The sequence below is a fragment of the Rhineura floridana genome, chromosome 9, assembly GCF_030035675.1.
Source record: "Rhineura floridana isolate rRhiFlo1 chromosome 9, rRhiFlo1.hap2, whole genome shotgun sequence".
NCBI classification, from domain to species: Eukaryota; Metazoa; Chordata; class Lepidosauria; order Squamata; family Rhineuridae; genus Rhineura; species Rhineura floridana.
This window is the reverse complement of record NC_084488.1, coordinates 1,623,950-1,637,678: the sequence shown is the minus strand read 5'-3', so window position 1 is coordinate 1,637,678 and position 13,729 is coordinate 1,623,950. Positions and strand designations below refer to the sequence as shown.

Here is a 13,729-nt window from a genome sequence, read left to right as displayed (position 1 = left end):
ATTAGCCATGACAAAGTTTAGTCAGACCATAAGCCACTGGAAACTATCTTTCTCCTCCAGGTACAGAAGTTACAGATTGTCTACATGTGAGGCTATGTGCTCTGCTATATAGACCTCCTCCCTCCCTGGCTATCCATGGATGTTGCCTTCCCTGAGTCAGGACAAACAGGAAGAATCACAATCATATGTGGGTCAGACTCTAATTAGCAACAAATTTAGGAGAAACTGAAGACACTTAATGAAGGAATGGGCTGTTTCTTCTGAGCCAGTCACTTCATTCCAGAGATTGAGACAGGAGCACCCATCAGGTGAGGCCTCTGACAGGGGACCCTGTCCAAAAGACTGAGACAATGGCTTCTCCTGAGGAGGCTCTTGATGGAGCTACATGAATCAGCAGTGGTTATAACTACCTTCTAGGTTTAAAGATTATGTCATACATCAGCTGTAAAGGCTGAATTCTGCAGTGAGTACTGACATCTGATTAATTTGTGATTAGCTGATGTGGAGGATTCAGGGAAAACCAATCTGTTTTGAATATCTCTGAACCTCTGGAGCACTTTTACTTTCAGCATGGACATGAAGCTTCAGAAGGGTATTTAGAGCCAAAAGATTTATATATGAGTGAGTCTGTCTCATAGTTTTGTCTGAGTAGGGCTGCAATCCAGTACACACTTACCTGGGAATAAGACCAATTGAACCCAACAGAGCTTACTTCTGATTAGACATGTATTGGATTGCATCCTAAGTATCTCTGTCAGCCATGTTCTAGGCTGTGTAGTAGTTGAAAGAAAGGTTGCTGTTCTGGTAAAAGCTTGTGTATCTTCCTGACTCTGAAGATTTTCTCAGACCTCAGTTCCATGAGTATTCACTAATAGGCAAAAAACCTTGTGGTTTAAGAACGTACCTAACACCCACAGATATTTCTATCAAATTTTAAAAAGCAAGGAAATTGGGCAGCTATAGTGAATGCACCAGGGGAGCAAGAGACCTGCCCTCCTCTCTGAAATATTGGACTGCCCTACAAAGTTGTCAAAATGCAAACACAATTTGGGTTGGTCTTTCCCAGTCCAATCCACTTGCTGTGTAGCTTGGAAGACTTTGGTAACACGTGCCTCTGAGCATATGGTGAGTGGTGGCAATACCTGCCATCTCCAAAGATGGAGAATTAAATTTTTGTATGTTTGTTGGTTTTCTTCTTACTTTGCTTTATTCCTGTGTTACTATTGTTTCTACAGAGAATCTAATCTAGAAAATTTTATTTCTCTCATTATTCATCCTAGAAACCTGTGTCAAATTTATTTTTATTAATTTCAAAGCCTTTTTATTGGTCAGTGTCATATGGTGGTGAAGACAGCATTTTTTTGTGTTTCAAATTGGAGGTTATGTTCTATTTCTATTTTGGGTGCATTAACAGTTGAATCTGAAACTGCAGTTTGATGTAAAATCAGACTGATTACAATGGGTTGCTACTTCAGCAATGACTCTAGCTGTTGGAAAAAACAAACTTAGCCTGCCAAAGATGCATGTTGTCAGGCTGCTATGTTTACACCACTTCATTTAAGGCAAGGTGGGCATGGTCACTTAAAACACAGAGCACACCTAGAACTTTGCTAGAATATATTTCACCTCCCATTCTCTTATCTTGTGCAAACTGAGACACTCCAGATGTCCACTGGAGACTATTCTGCAGAATAGTCAGTGCCATTATTCCACAATTGTTTTTGGACTTTTTTTAGTGTAAATTTTGCAAAGTGTTGCTGTACTTCACATATTCACAGAAATAGAAGCAAAACAAAATGATTTCCTATAGGAAACGTCACTGAAATTGCAAAGTAAATCAGACATATTTAAAGTGATTATCTGAACTATGTCAACTGTCTTAATGTTGCTTCTTCCTGCTAAAACAAGATCAGCACAGCACATCTTTTTATTATTTGGGCTGATTGCAGGTGTTGCCACCACTCACCATATGCTCGGAGGCACATGTCACCAAATTCTTCCAAAGTACACGGGAAATGGATTGCACTGTGAAAGACTACCCCAAATTGTGTTTGCTTTTTGACAGATTTGTAGGGCAGTACAATATCTCAGAGAGGAGGTCAGGTCTCTTGAATGAATGAATGAATGATGAATGAATGAATGAATTTTATTATTATGGTCGCAGACCAGATATTTAAAAAAAGAGACATAAAAAGGCAAACATACAGGATGGAGGATTTGGATATTTAGGATACAGAGCTACCATAGTTCCAAGAGCCCAATTCTTTAAAGAGCAAGTTGGGAACATTTTTTCCTAATTTGCATTGAAATAAGGAGAAACTTTGCAACAATAGCAGTGATATAAGGTGACTCATCACCAAGACAGGTCGACACCAGATTGGCGGAATTGCCCTTAGGCAAAGCTGTTACCAAAGGTGAAATTAGCCTTCTCCTGTATTCTTTATATAGCTCACAGGATAGAAGAACATGTTCTACAGACTCCACTGCACCATCTCTACAGAGGCATAACCATTCACTAACTGGAATCTTGTTGAAATAGCCCTCCAACAGTGCCAAAGGGAGCACTTTAAATCGAGCAAGAGTAAATGCTCTCCTATATTTCGGAATGGTCAGTGAGAACATATAGGGGGCTACAGTGATTCCATAATTGCTGAAGTTCCTATAGGTTAACGGGGAGCAGAGTTTGTTAGCTGCATTTCTTAAGTACTGCAAATCTATATCAATTAATCTTTGAACGACCGTAAAATGAGCCTTCTTGAGCCCATAATTCCCCAGCACTTCAAGGGAAAACCCCAAGGTGTTTATTTTCTTTGCCACCGCATGCATCCAGTGGCTCTCGAAGGTATCTGAGAGCAATAGGGAAAGATAGCTGCCAGGAGATGCTAGGAAATGTAATCGCAACCACCACGTCAAGGCGTCGGTCCAAGCTTTGCAAGCCACTGAGCAGATGCCTACTTCTAAGTAGATAGCAGCATTGCTCACACAGAGGGGAAGACCCAGTAATTTCCTAAGGAACTTTGATTGGATTCTTTCCAAATGGGACTTAAAGCCCTAGATCCAGATTGGGACACCGTATGTGAGCTGGGCCAGAGTCTTTGCTTTGTAGATTTGGATAGTGGCAGGGATGTATTGGCCACCTTGTAAAATGAAAAATCTTAAAGTTTGCTGTTGACTAAGGCTCGCTAAACGATTGCCTGCCTACACTGTTGGGACCAAAGCCCAGAGCTTTGCATTTAGATTCCAAGATATTTCATGCAAAAGACTTGCTCAATGGCATTGCCATTTAGAGTCCATTTATATTGTCTTTGGGCTTTAGAAAACACTAGAACTTTAGATTTATTGTAATTAATAGTTAGCCAATTGTTAAAACAATATATTCCAAAAGCAGATAGTAATCGGGTTAACCCTGTTCTGGACAGAGATAATAACACAGCGTCATCGGCGTAGAGAAGCAGTGGTATTTTAAGGTTGGACAATTTAGGGGCATGAGAGTCAACTTTCTGAAGAGAAGGAGCCAAATCATTTAAAAATAAATTGAAGAGAAAAGGGGCTAAAATACATCCTTGTCTTACCCCCCTAGTGACCATAATTGGGTTGGTAATTTGTCCCTGCACACCACACCTGACTGGGCTGGAGGTCCTGTCATATAGCGATTGAATAAGAAACAGAAGACGCTTATCCATACCGCTGCTCTGTAGTTTTGACCATAGCAGGTCTCTTGGGACCAAGTCAAAGGCAGCTTTAAGGTCTATAAATGCAGCAAAGAGTTTGCCACCAGGAACAGCATTGAATTTCTCAGCTAAGTGTGCCAAGATACAGCAGTGGTCTAGAGTTGAACAGCCTGCTTTAAATCCAATCTGCTCAGCACCAATTATGTTATTACCCTCCATCCAGGATAATAGCTTGCATTTTAAAAGCCTGGCATAGAGTTTCCCAATTGTAGATAGAAGGCTAATGGGACGATAGTTGGCCGGGTTAGTCCTGTCACCTTTCTTAAAAATAGGGACTATAATAGCTTTGCACCAAGTTTCTGGGATTTTTCCAGTGCTATTTATAAAAGTGAAGAGAGTTGAAAGTAGTGGAGCCCACCGATCAGGGTTAGATTTCAAAAGATCTGAGAGAACAGAATCTGGCCCCGGAGCTTTCCCAGGTGTAAGCTCAGTAATAAATTCATTGATTTCACCTGGACTTATGGGTTCCCATTCTGGGCACCGATGGGTACTTGAATGTTGCACGTAAACGGGGTACTGGGGTCATGGAGATTTGCAGAAAAATATATTTCCCACTCATATGGAGGGATGCAACAAGGAGACAGCCCTTGGGGATGCGCCATTGCCCCCGTAGTGATCCTCCAGAATAATTTGCTGTCTTTGTTTTGGGAGGCAGAAATTAATATATTCTATTTTCTTCTTTCTTCAGTTTTCTTTTTCAGTCTAATGAGGACTTTATTTTGACGTTTCAATTTGTAGTAAGAGTCGGGCAAACATTTGGCGCCTTTGCTATGGTAATTAGAATACATCTGTCTCATTTGGTTACGAAGCATCATACAATCTTGATTGAACCAACTCTTGCTTCTAGAGTGCTTAAGTTCAACCGGATTGCTGTGTGCAGCTAGAGTCTTTTTAATATCAGTAATGAGGGCCTCATAGTAGTGCGACTTACCTTCGCCAACTGATGCCAAAAGATTCTGGTATAGTTGCACACAAGCTGGGGATTCAATAAAAGAGACAAATTTACCCCCAGTTCTACTGGACCATTTAATCCGCTTCTCACAAGTTGTTGGAAAAGAATCCAGCAAAGGGGGACCATTGGGGAGATGAATATTAAAAGGAAATCCTATTAGAGTGACTAAGGGATAATGGTCACTGTCTGTGTGGTCATCAATACAAAAGAACCGAATCAGCTCCCTTAAGGGCTGAGAGACAAGGACATAATTTATATTTTGATGTTGTTTTTGTATTTTTATTCCTTTGTATGTCGCCTAGAGTGACAGGTTGGCCTGCCAGATAGGCGTCGAATAAATTTTAGATAATAATAATAATAATAATAATAATAATCTACCACACCACTTCCTATTGTGGAGCTGAAAGTGAATTCGCCCTTCAGGTCACCAGGGGTGCTACCATTCAGAATAAGTTTATTTTGCCGGTGGGCTAGGAGAGCTAAACAGGCACCAGCAAAATTATGTGTAACATCTTTTGAATGTCTTATGTAAGAAAATTGTGCTGGCATATATTCGATTCTCTGAAGGTATTGAGATTCCGCTAGCACATCGTCATCAGGGCCCAGACTGGCGTTAAAATCGCCAGCCATGAGGACCTGTGCAGTTGGAAACTGTGCTTTGGTTCTAGTAATATATTGTTCCAGCTCATCCCGTTGGGCTTTCTTCTCTGGTTGACTTTTGGTTGGGGGGATGTAAATGTTAAACTGTATAATTTGGAGAGAGTGGTTCTTAATTAAGGTAGCCATAGCAAGCATTCCACAACTGGGTAGTGCAGTTGTTTTGACCTTAAGAGATGTCGATACTAGGCAGAGTAATCCTGCTCTGGGCCTGCCTTTGTTTGTGGGTTGAGTAGCCACCAGAGAGGTAACACTGTACCCCTCAAATATAATCTGGTCACTGGCCCAGGTTTCCTGTAGCAGAACAATATCAAAGGCTTTGATGTAATCAATGAAAGAGCACTCCTCTAACTTCCCCTTCCAACCCGCTGTGTTCCAAGAAAGACATTTAATTAAGGAAGGCATGTGTCCTAGGTAGTCAGTCAATAGGCTTTAGGTCCTTTAGCGCATTGTCTTCATCTAAAAAGACGCAACCACTCTTAGTTGGTGGCAGCTGCTTCTTTAGGGGGTGAGTACCAGGGTCAGTGATGGGAGATGGTCCCAGTTCATTTGGTTCCAAAAACTGGTAGCTTATCCAATCCATGGGATCGGCCAAACCTGCCATAGTTTTGGGGGCATTTAATTCGTTCTCTCTGCCTGCTTGCAGAGAAGAATCAATAAGATGAAATGTTCTTGTATGCTTAGGTTTCTTAACTATGCAGACTGGAGAAATAACTTTAATAATTGGCATTGGTTCATCAGTTACAGCCTCTGGTATGTTAACTAAGTTTCCATTTTTTGAGGAAAGAACCAGAAGTTTAGATTTTACCATGTCTAATCTTTGTATAATACTTGCCTGCTCAACCTGAGGAAGACCAGAAAAGGAGGCAAAAAGATGGTGCTCGTCTGCCTCCCATGGATCGTTACTAGCCTGAAATGCAGATTGGAATTTCAAAGGACTAGGTTTTGTCTTCTCCACGCCCTGCTGGGAAGGAGTTACAGGCGAAGGGATCACTTCATCCCACCTAATTAAGTCTGGGACGTTAATATCAGGGAGAGGATCCTGATAAGGTTCAAGGCCTGGAGATTGAGTAGGCAGCGGGTTCAAGGTAATATGTTTGTCACGCTTAGGACCTTTGGGGTCCTTGCTGCCAAACAAAATTCGCTGGCCAGGGTGTATCTTTGAGTCGACCAGACCCTTTCGGCTAACGCTCTTACTATCTGTATCAATTTGAAACACAAAAGACTGCTTTCACCATCATATGACATTGACCAATAAAAAGACTTTGAAATTAATAAAAATAAATTTGACACAGATTTCTAGGATGAATAATGAGAGAAATAAAATTTTCTGGTTTAGATTCTCTGTGGAAACATTAGCAACACAGGAAAGAAGCAAAGTAAGAAGAACACCAACAAACATACAAAAATACAATTTTCCATCTTTGGAGATGGCAGGTGTTGCCACCACTCACCATATGCTCAGAGGCACATGTTACCAAATGCTTCCAAGCTACGCAGCAAGTGGATTGGACTGGGAAAGACCAACCCAAATTGTGATTGCATTTTGACAACTTTGTAGGGCAGTCCAATATCTCAGAGAGGAGGGCAGGTCTCTTGCTCCCCTGGTGCATTCACTATAGCTGCCCAATTTCCTTGCTTTTTAAAGTTTGATAGAAATATCTGTTGGCTATAGGTACGTTCTTAAACTGCAAGGTTTTTTGCCTGTTAGTGAATTCCTCTGCTTTTTAATCCTTGAGGTAAGAATGGGATCCTGTGCAAGTTTGCTGAGAATGAATTGATCATTTGCATGCTTTTTGAGTTCAGTGGGATTTACTCCCCTGCAATCATGCTTAGAAAGGTGAAACTGACCACATGGGATGGGGAGGGGAGGGAGAACAAAGGGGAGGACGGGAAAGGGAGCAGGCAGAAGGGGGAGGGGAGGAGAAGGGCAGGTTTGATTATTTGCATGTTTATTGAGGTCAGTGGAATTTACTCCCGTGCAATCATGCTTTGTTTTTGTTTATGTGCCTTCAAGTTGATTATGACTTATGGCGACCCTATGAATCAGTGACCTCCAACAGCATCTGTCATGAACCACCCTGTTCAGATCTTGTAGGTTCAGGTCTGTGGCTTCCTTTATGGAATCAATCCATCTCTTGTTTGGCCTTCCTCTTTTTCTATTCCCTTCTGTTTTTCCCAGCATTATTGTCTTTTCTAGTGAATCATGCCTTCTCATTATGTGTCCAAAGTATGATAACCTCAGTTTCATCATTTTAGCTTCTAGTAACAGTTCTGGTTTAATTTGTTCTAACACCCAATTATTTGTCTTTTTTGCAGTCCATGGTATACGCAAAGCTGGCCTCCAGCACCACATTTCAAATGAGTTGATTTTTCTCTTATCTGCCTTTTTCACTGTCCAACTTTCACATCCATGCATAGAAATCGGAAATACCATGGTCTGAATGATCCTGACTTTGGTGTTCAGTGATACATCTTTGCATTTGAGGACCTTTTCTAGTTCTCTCACAGCTGCCCTCCCCAGTCCTAGCCTTCTTCTGATTTCTTGACTATTGTCTCCATTTTGGTTAATGACTGTGCCGAGGTATTGATAATCCTTGAGAAGTTCAATGTCCTCACTTTCAACTTTAAAGTTACATAAATCTTCTGTTGTCATTACTTTAGTCTTTTTGATGTTCAGCTGTAGTCCTGCTTTTGTGCTTTCCTTTTTAACTTTCGTCAGCATTCGTTTGAAATCATTACTGGTTTCTGCTAAGAGTATGGTATTGTCTGCATATCTTAAATTATCATGCTTGGGATAGGTAAAACTGACCAGGGGGGAGGGAGGGAGAGCTGGAGTGTGCTGGGAAGGAGGAAGAAGGAAGAAGGGAGGCGAGGGGGGAGGGAGAGAAAAGGGGGTGGAGGGGAAAGGCAGGTATGATCATTTGCATGCTTATTGGGTTAAATGGGATTTACTCCTATGCAATCATAGGATAGGTAAAACTGACCATGGGGGGGGAGGGGGGGAGGAGAAAGGAGAGGGAAGGAGAAAGGGAGGGGCAGGGGGAAGGAGGGGATTGGAGGGGGGCAAAGGAAGGGGGAGAGGAAGGAAGTCTTGATCATATGCATGCTTATTGAGTTCAGTGGTACTTACTCCCGTGCAATCATGCTTAAGATAGGTAAAACTGACCATGGGGAGGGGAGAAGATTGGGTGGGTGGGCACTGGGCAGAAGGGAAACCCTTTTACTTTCCAAAAGGAAAGCATTGTGAACAGTATAATTGCTTTTCAGCGTTTTCCCCACCTTTTTATTCTACAGCAGGCGCATGAAGCCTTGCACCCAAATTTAAACCAAAGCTGCCCCTGGCCACATTCACACCAGACTGTTATTTCACTTTAGGCCATCATGGCTTCTGCCAGAGAATCCTGGGAAGTGTAGTTAGCGAAGAGTGCTGAGACTTGCTAGGAGATGCCCTGTTCCCCTCACAGACCTTCAATCAGAGTGGCTGACTGTTAAACCGCTCTGGCCACTGGAGCTCTGTCAGGGGAATAGCAGTCTCCTCTCGGCACCCTTCACAAACTACACTTCCCAGGATTCTCTGAGGGAAGCCATGACTGTCTCATGTGAAATCAAAGTCTGATGTGGGTGTGGCCCCCTGATTAGGCAAGCTCAGCAGCTGTGAGTCTGGCTGTTAGAACACTGACGGTTGGCTCTTACTGAGCATGCCTGACATTATGATTGAGTTCAAGCAAAAATTTGTTAAATTAATTAAAAATCAGCCAGGCTTTTTTTTTTTTTAACTTTTAAACTGCAGACGATGAAGGTCAGAGTATGGGGCAAGGTCAGTATTAGGATTACAAGTACTCTGTGAACATGGCTGATTTTTAATGAATTTCAACAGATTATGAGAACCGTGACAGAAAAAAGTCCAAAAGGGCTCTGGAGGTTTTTCCTCTCTCTCTTTACACTTTGACCTCTCAGTTCTCTCTGACTGTTTTGTGTATCACTATGAAAATTGAGGGGGTTGTTAAGCAAGCGATTCTGAGTTCAGGACTATAAGTTTTGTAAGGTTTTGTTTTGAAATGAGCTTATGGGAAGCATCAGAATGGCATATAGGGGTATTTTCAATTTAACATTGCGGAATGTGAAAAATCCACACTGGCTGTAGTATACAGGCACTCTGTGGCTGTATAATTAGTACCCGTGATGTGTACTAATGTTCAAGTACTGTTGTGCTTTAGGAGTGGCATTTAAATAATTATCTTAACAAAGTTGGAACTGTACTCTTTTAAATTTGTCCTTTGAACCCCCTATTGTTTAAGATATTTTATTGGTTTCTTATTACTCCAGAAGAGAGTAAGAAAACAAAGAAGGATAAGGGGAATTCAGAGGACAATTAAAGATTGTGATTGGTCTCTTTTGTGCCTTCAGGAGTTTTCTCCTTCAGCATATCCCATTTACTGTAGTATATTAACAGGAATAAGGAGGGTTAGTAGTTATATTTGGTGTTCTCTGGTCAGGGAAATGGTCACCTGACCTATGACATAAGGGTCAAGATTATTTTAGTCTAATACTGTTCTCTGCACAGTATTAGGGCCAGTGTGGTGTAGTGGTTAAGGTGTTGGACTATGACCTGGGAGACCAGGGTTCAAATCCCCACATAGCCATGAAGCTCACTGGGTGACCTTGAGCCAGTCACTGCCTCTCAGCCTCATGAAAACCCTATTCATAGGGTCGCCATACGTCAGAGTCAACTTGAAGGCAGTACATTTACATTTTACTGTTCTCTGCAGTACAGCTATGTACTAGATATCATCTATGTAAATGGCTTACTGCTCTATGTAAATTGCTTTCTGCTCTGAAGGCAGGCGAAAGGTAGAGCTTCTTTTCTTAACTTACAGTAAATACACTGTAATATATTAATACAATAATAGCTGCCACTTACCTTCAGTTTGTGCATTTCTCTATGTGTATTGGATTATTTTCTGGTTCCCTTTCTATTCTGTGTCTGTCACTAGTTAATAGAATAGTAGAATTTGTTCAATAACTGTTAGAATTTAAAAAGTAAGCAGATCTAGGCAATAAAATAATGTTGTATAATTGCTTAGTTGGTGATTTGTACACAGGTCCACAAATGATTATAGTTAGTATTAAGCATATAATTTTTTAAAAAAGCAAATATGTCTACAGGGATAATAGAGTAAAATAGATCGGCTGTACTAGGCATGAACAAAGCAATACAATTAAATATATATTTCATGGTTTATTTAGTGTGCAAAGTTTGGACCTACTTCTGGATTAGTACAGCTTCCTCAGCGTTCTTCTGGTCGAAGATCATTTGGACGGTCGAAGAGATTCAGCATTACTCGCTCACTTGATGATCTTGAGGTAATTTTATTATATTAAGCTCTCATTGTTTCTTATGAAGACAGAGTGCACAGGAATTATACAGCTACGAGAGTGGCTTTATACTATAGTCAGCATGGATTTTTCGCATTCTGCAATGTTAAATTGAAAATACCCCCCATGCCATTCTGATGCTTATTTCAAAACAAAACCTTACAAAACTTATGGTCCTGAACTCAGAAACGCTTGCTTAACAACCCTCTAAATTTTCATGCTGATACACAAAACAGAGAGAATCCATAGTTCAAAGTGTAAAAAGAGAGAGAGAGAAACCAGGCCCCTTTTGGACTATTTTCTGTCAGATTTCTCATAATCTGTTGAAATTCATTAAAAATCAGCCATGTTCACAGAGTACCTGTAATCCTGATATTGACCTTGTCCCATACTCTGACCTTCACTTTCTGCAGTTTAAAAGTTAAAAAAAAAGCCTGGCTGATTTTTAATTAATTTAACAAATTTTTGCTTGAACTCAATGATAATGTTGGGCATGTTCAGTAAGAACCAACTGTCAGTGTTCTAAAAGCCAGACTCACAGCTGCTGGGCTTGGCTAATCAAGGGGCCACACCCACACCAGACCTATATTTCACTTTAGACAGTCATGGCTTTCCCCAAAGAATCGTGGGCAGTGTAGTTTGTGAAGGGTGCTGGGGGGAGACTCCTATTCCCCTGACAGAGCTCCAGTGGCCAGCGTGGTTTAACAGTCAGCTGCTCTGATTGAAGCCCTGTGAGGGGAACAGGGCATCTCCTAGCAACTCTCAGCACCCTGAACTCAATAAGCATGCAAATGATCAATCCATTCTCAGCAAACGTGCACAGGATCCCATTTCTTACCTCCCAGATTAAAAAGCCGAGAAATTCACTAATAGGCAAAAACTCTTGTGGTTTAAGAACATACCTACAGCCCACAGATATTTCTATCAAACTTTAAAAAGCAGGGAAATTGGGCAACTATAGTGAATGCACCAGGGGAGCAAGAGACCTGACCTCCTCTCTGAGATATTGTACTGCCCTACAAATTTGTCAAAATGCAAACACAATATCCGGTCCACTTCCTGTGTAGCTTGGAAGAATTTGGTAACATGTGCCTCTGAGCATATGGTGAGTGGTGGCAACACCTTCAATCAGCCCAAAGAACAGAAACAAGGTATGTGCTGTGCTGATCTTATTTTGGCAGGGAGGAAGCAACATTATTAAAACAGTTGACATAGTTCAGATAGTCACTTTTGAATATGTTTGATTTACTTTGCAATTTTAGTGAAGTTTCCTATAGTAAATAATTTTCTTTTGCTTCTGTTTCTGTGAATATGTGAAGTAAAGGTCCAAAAACAATTGTGGAATAATGGCACTGACTATTCTGCAGAATAGTTTCCAATGGACATGAGGAATGTCTCAGTTTGCACAAGATAAAACAGTGGGTGTGAAAAATATTCTAGCAAAATTATAGGTGTGCTCTATGTTTTTAATTGACCATGCCTACCTTTCCTTGAGTAGTTTAAGCATAGCAGGCTGAACACATGCACACTGGGCAGGCCAAGTTTGTTTTTTCCAACAGCAAGAGTCATTGCTAAAGTAGCAACATATTGTAATCAGTCTGATTTTACATCAAACTGCAGTTTCAGATTCAACTGTTAATGCACCCAAAATAGAAATAGAACATAACCTCCAATATAAAACACAAAAGGCTGTCTTCACCATCACACGACAATGACCAATGAAAAGGCTTTGAAATTAATAAAAATAAATTTGACACAGATTTCTAGGATGAATAATGAGAGAAATATAATTTTCTAGGTTAGATTCTCTGTAGAAACAGTAGTAACACAGAAAAGAAGCAAAGTAAGAAGAACACCAATAAACATACAAAAATGTAATTCTCCATCTTTGGAGATGGCAGGTGTTGCCACCGCTCGCCATATGCTCCCAGGCATCTTACCCAATTCTTCCAAGCTACAGAGGAAATGGATTGGATTGTGAAAGACCAAGCCAAATTGTGTTTGCATTTTGACAAATTTGTAGTGCGGTCCAATATCTCAGAAAGGAAGTCAGGTCTCCTGCTCCCCGGTGCATTCACTATAGCTGCCCAATTTCCCTGCTTTTTAAAGTTTGATAGAAATATCTGTGGGCTATAGGTACCTTCTTAAACCGCAAGGTTTTTTGCCTACGAAAGAATCTGTAAAACCCAAGGAAAACAGCTTTGTTCTCAAAGTATAGACGTATTGCTTTTCTTTGTTCAGTTTCACATATCATTTTAAACCACTGTTAAACTTAACTCTGGCTTAAATATGAATGCACAGCATGCTGGTTCACAGGGAGAAAATCGTGGCCGTTACATCCTCCCCCACTCCTGCTGCTGCTGTGCTGGAGCTAAGCTATGGTTTGGTTTAGCATTGTGTCCCAACTCAGTCTCATGGCTGGTCTCTCTCTGAACAAACCACAAGCTGCAACAAAGTTTTGTTCTTGCCTTATTGCTTACAGTTTGTTTGGGTAAGACAAACCGTGAGCCCCAGTTCAGATGTAATGCTAAGCCAAACCATGGATTAGCTCTCAGAAAGCAAGAGCAGGAGTGGGGGAGGAGCAAAGTGACTGCAATTTTCTCCCTCTGCATCAGCACACTGCACATTCAACTTTAAAGCATAGATAAGCTCAACTATGGTTTCATGCAGAGCTTGGAAAAGTTACTTTTTTGAACTACAACTCCCATGAGCCCAATGTAGTGGCCATGCTGGCTGGGGCTGATGGGAGTTGTAGTTCAAGAAAAGTAACTTTTCCAAGCTCTGGTTTCAAGTGACGTGCAAATTAAGCCAATGAATACATGTATGCTAAGTATTGTTATAACATATATGGTGGTGTTTCTGCAACTGAACATGGCTACCTGTGGAATTTGTGTCATCTGGATGCTTGATTTGATGCCTTGGGATGCATTTAGTACAAGACACTTATTTATAAGGCCAAAACCCCAGTTTTCATTAAAAATACCTACCCTTTGTGGTTGAGGGTGGGGTT

General features: G+C 41.0%; 1 protein-coding gene across 7 annotated transcripts in view; it reads left to right on the top strand.

The window, feature by feature from the left end:
* RGS12 (regulator of G protein signaling 12) overlaps positions 1-13,729 on the top strand; it is a 193,962-nt gene that overhangs the window by 48,992 nt on the left and 131,241 nt on the right. For all 7 annotated transcript variants that reach the window (XM_061583866.1, XM_061583860.1, XM_061583862.1 and 4 more), the window contains one exon: positions 10,591-10,707. Coding sequence is in view for 6 of the 7 variants with exons in the window: in XM_061583860.1 (XP_061439844.1) it covers positions 10,591-10,707 (117 nt within the window). In the remaining variant the exon portion in view is untranslated. The remainder of the gene's footprint in view (positions 1-10,590; positions 10,708-13,729) is intronic.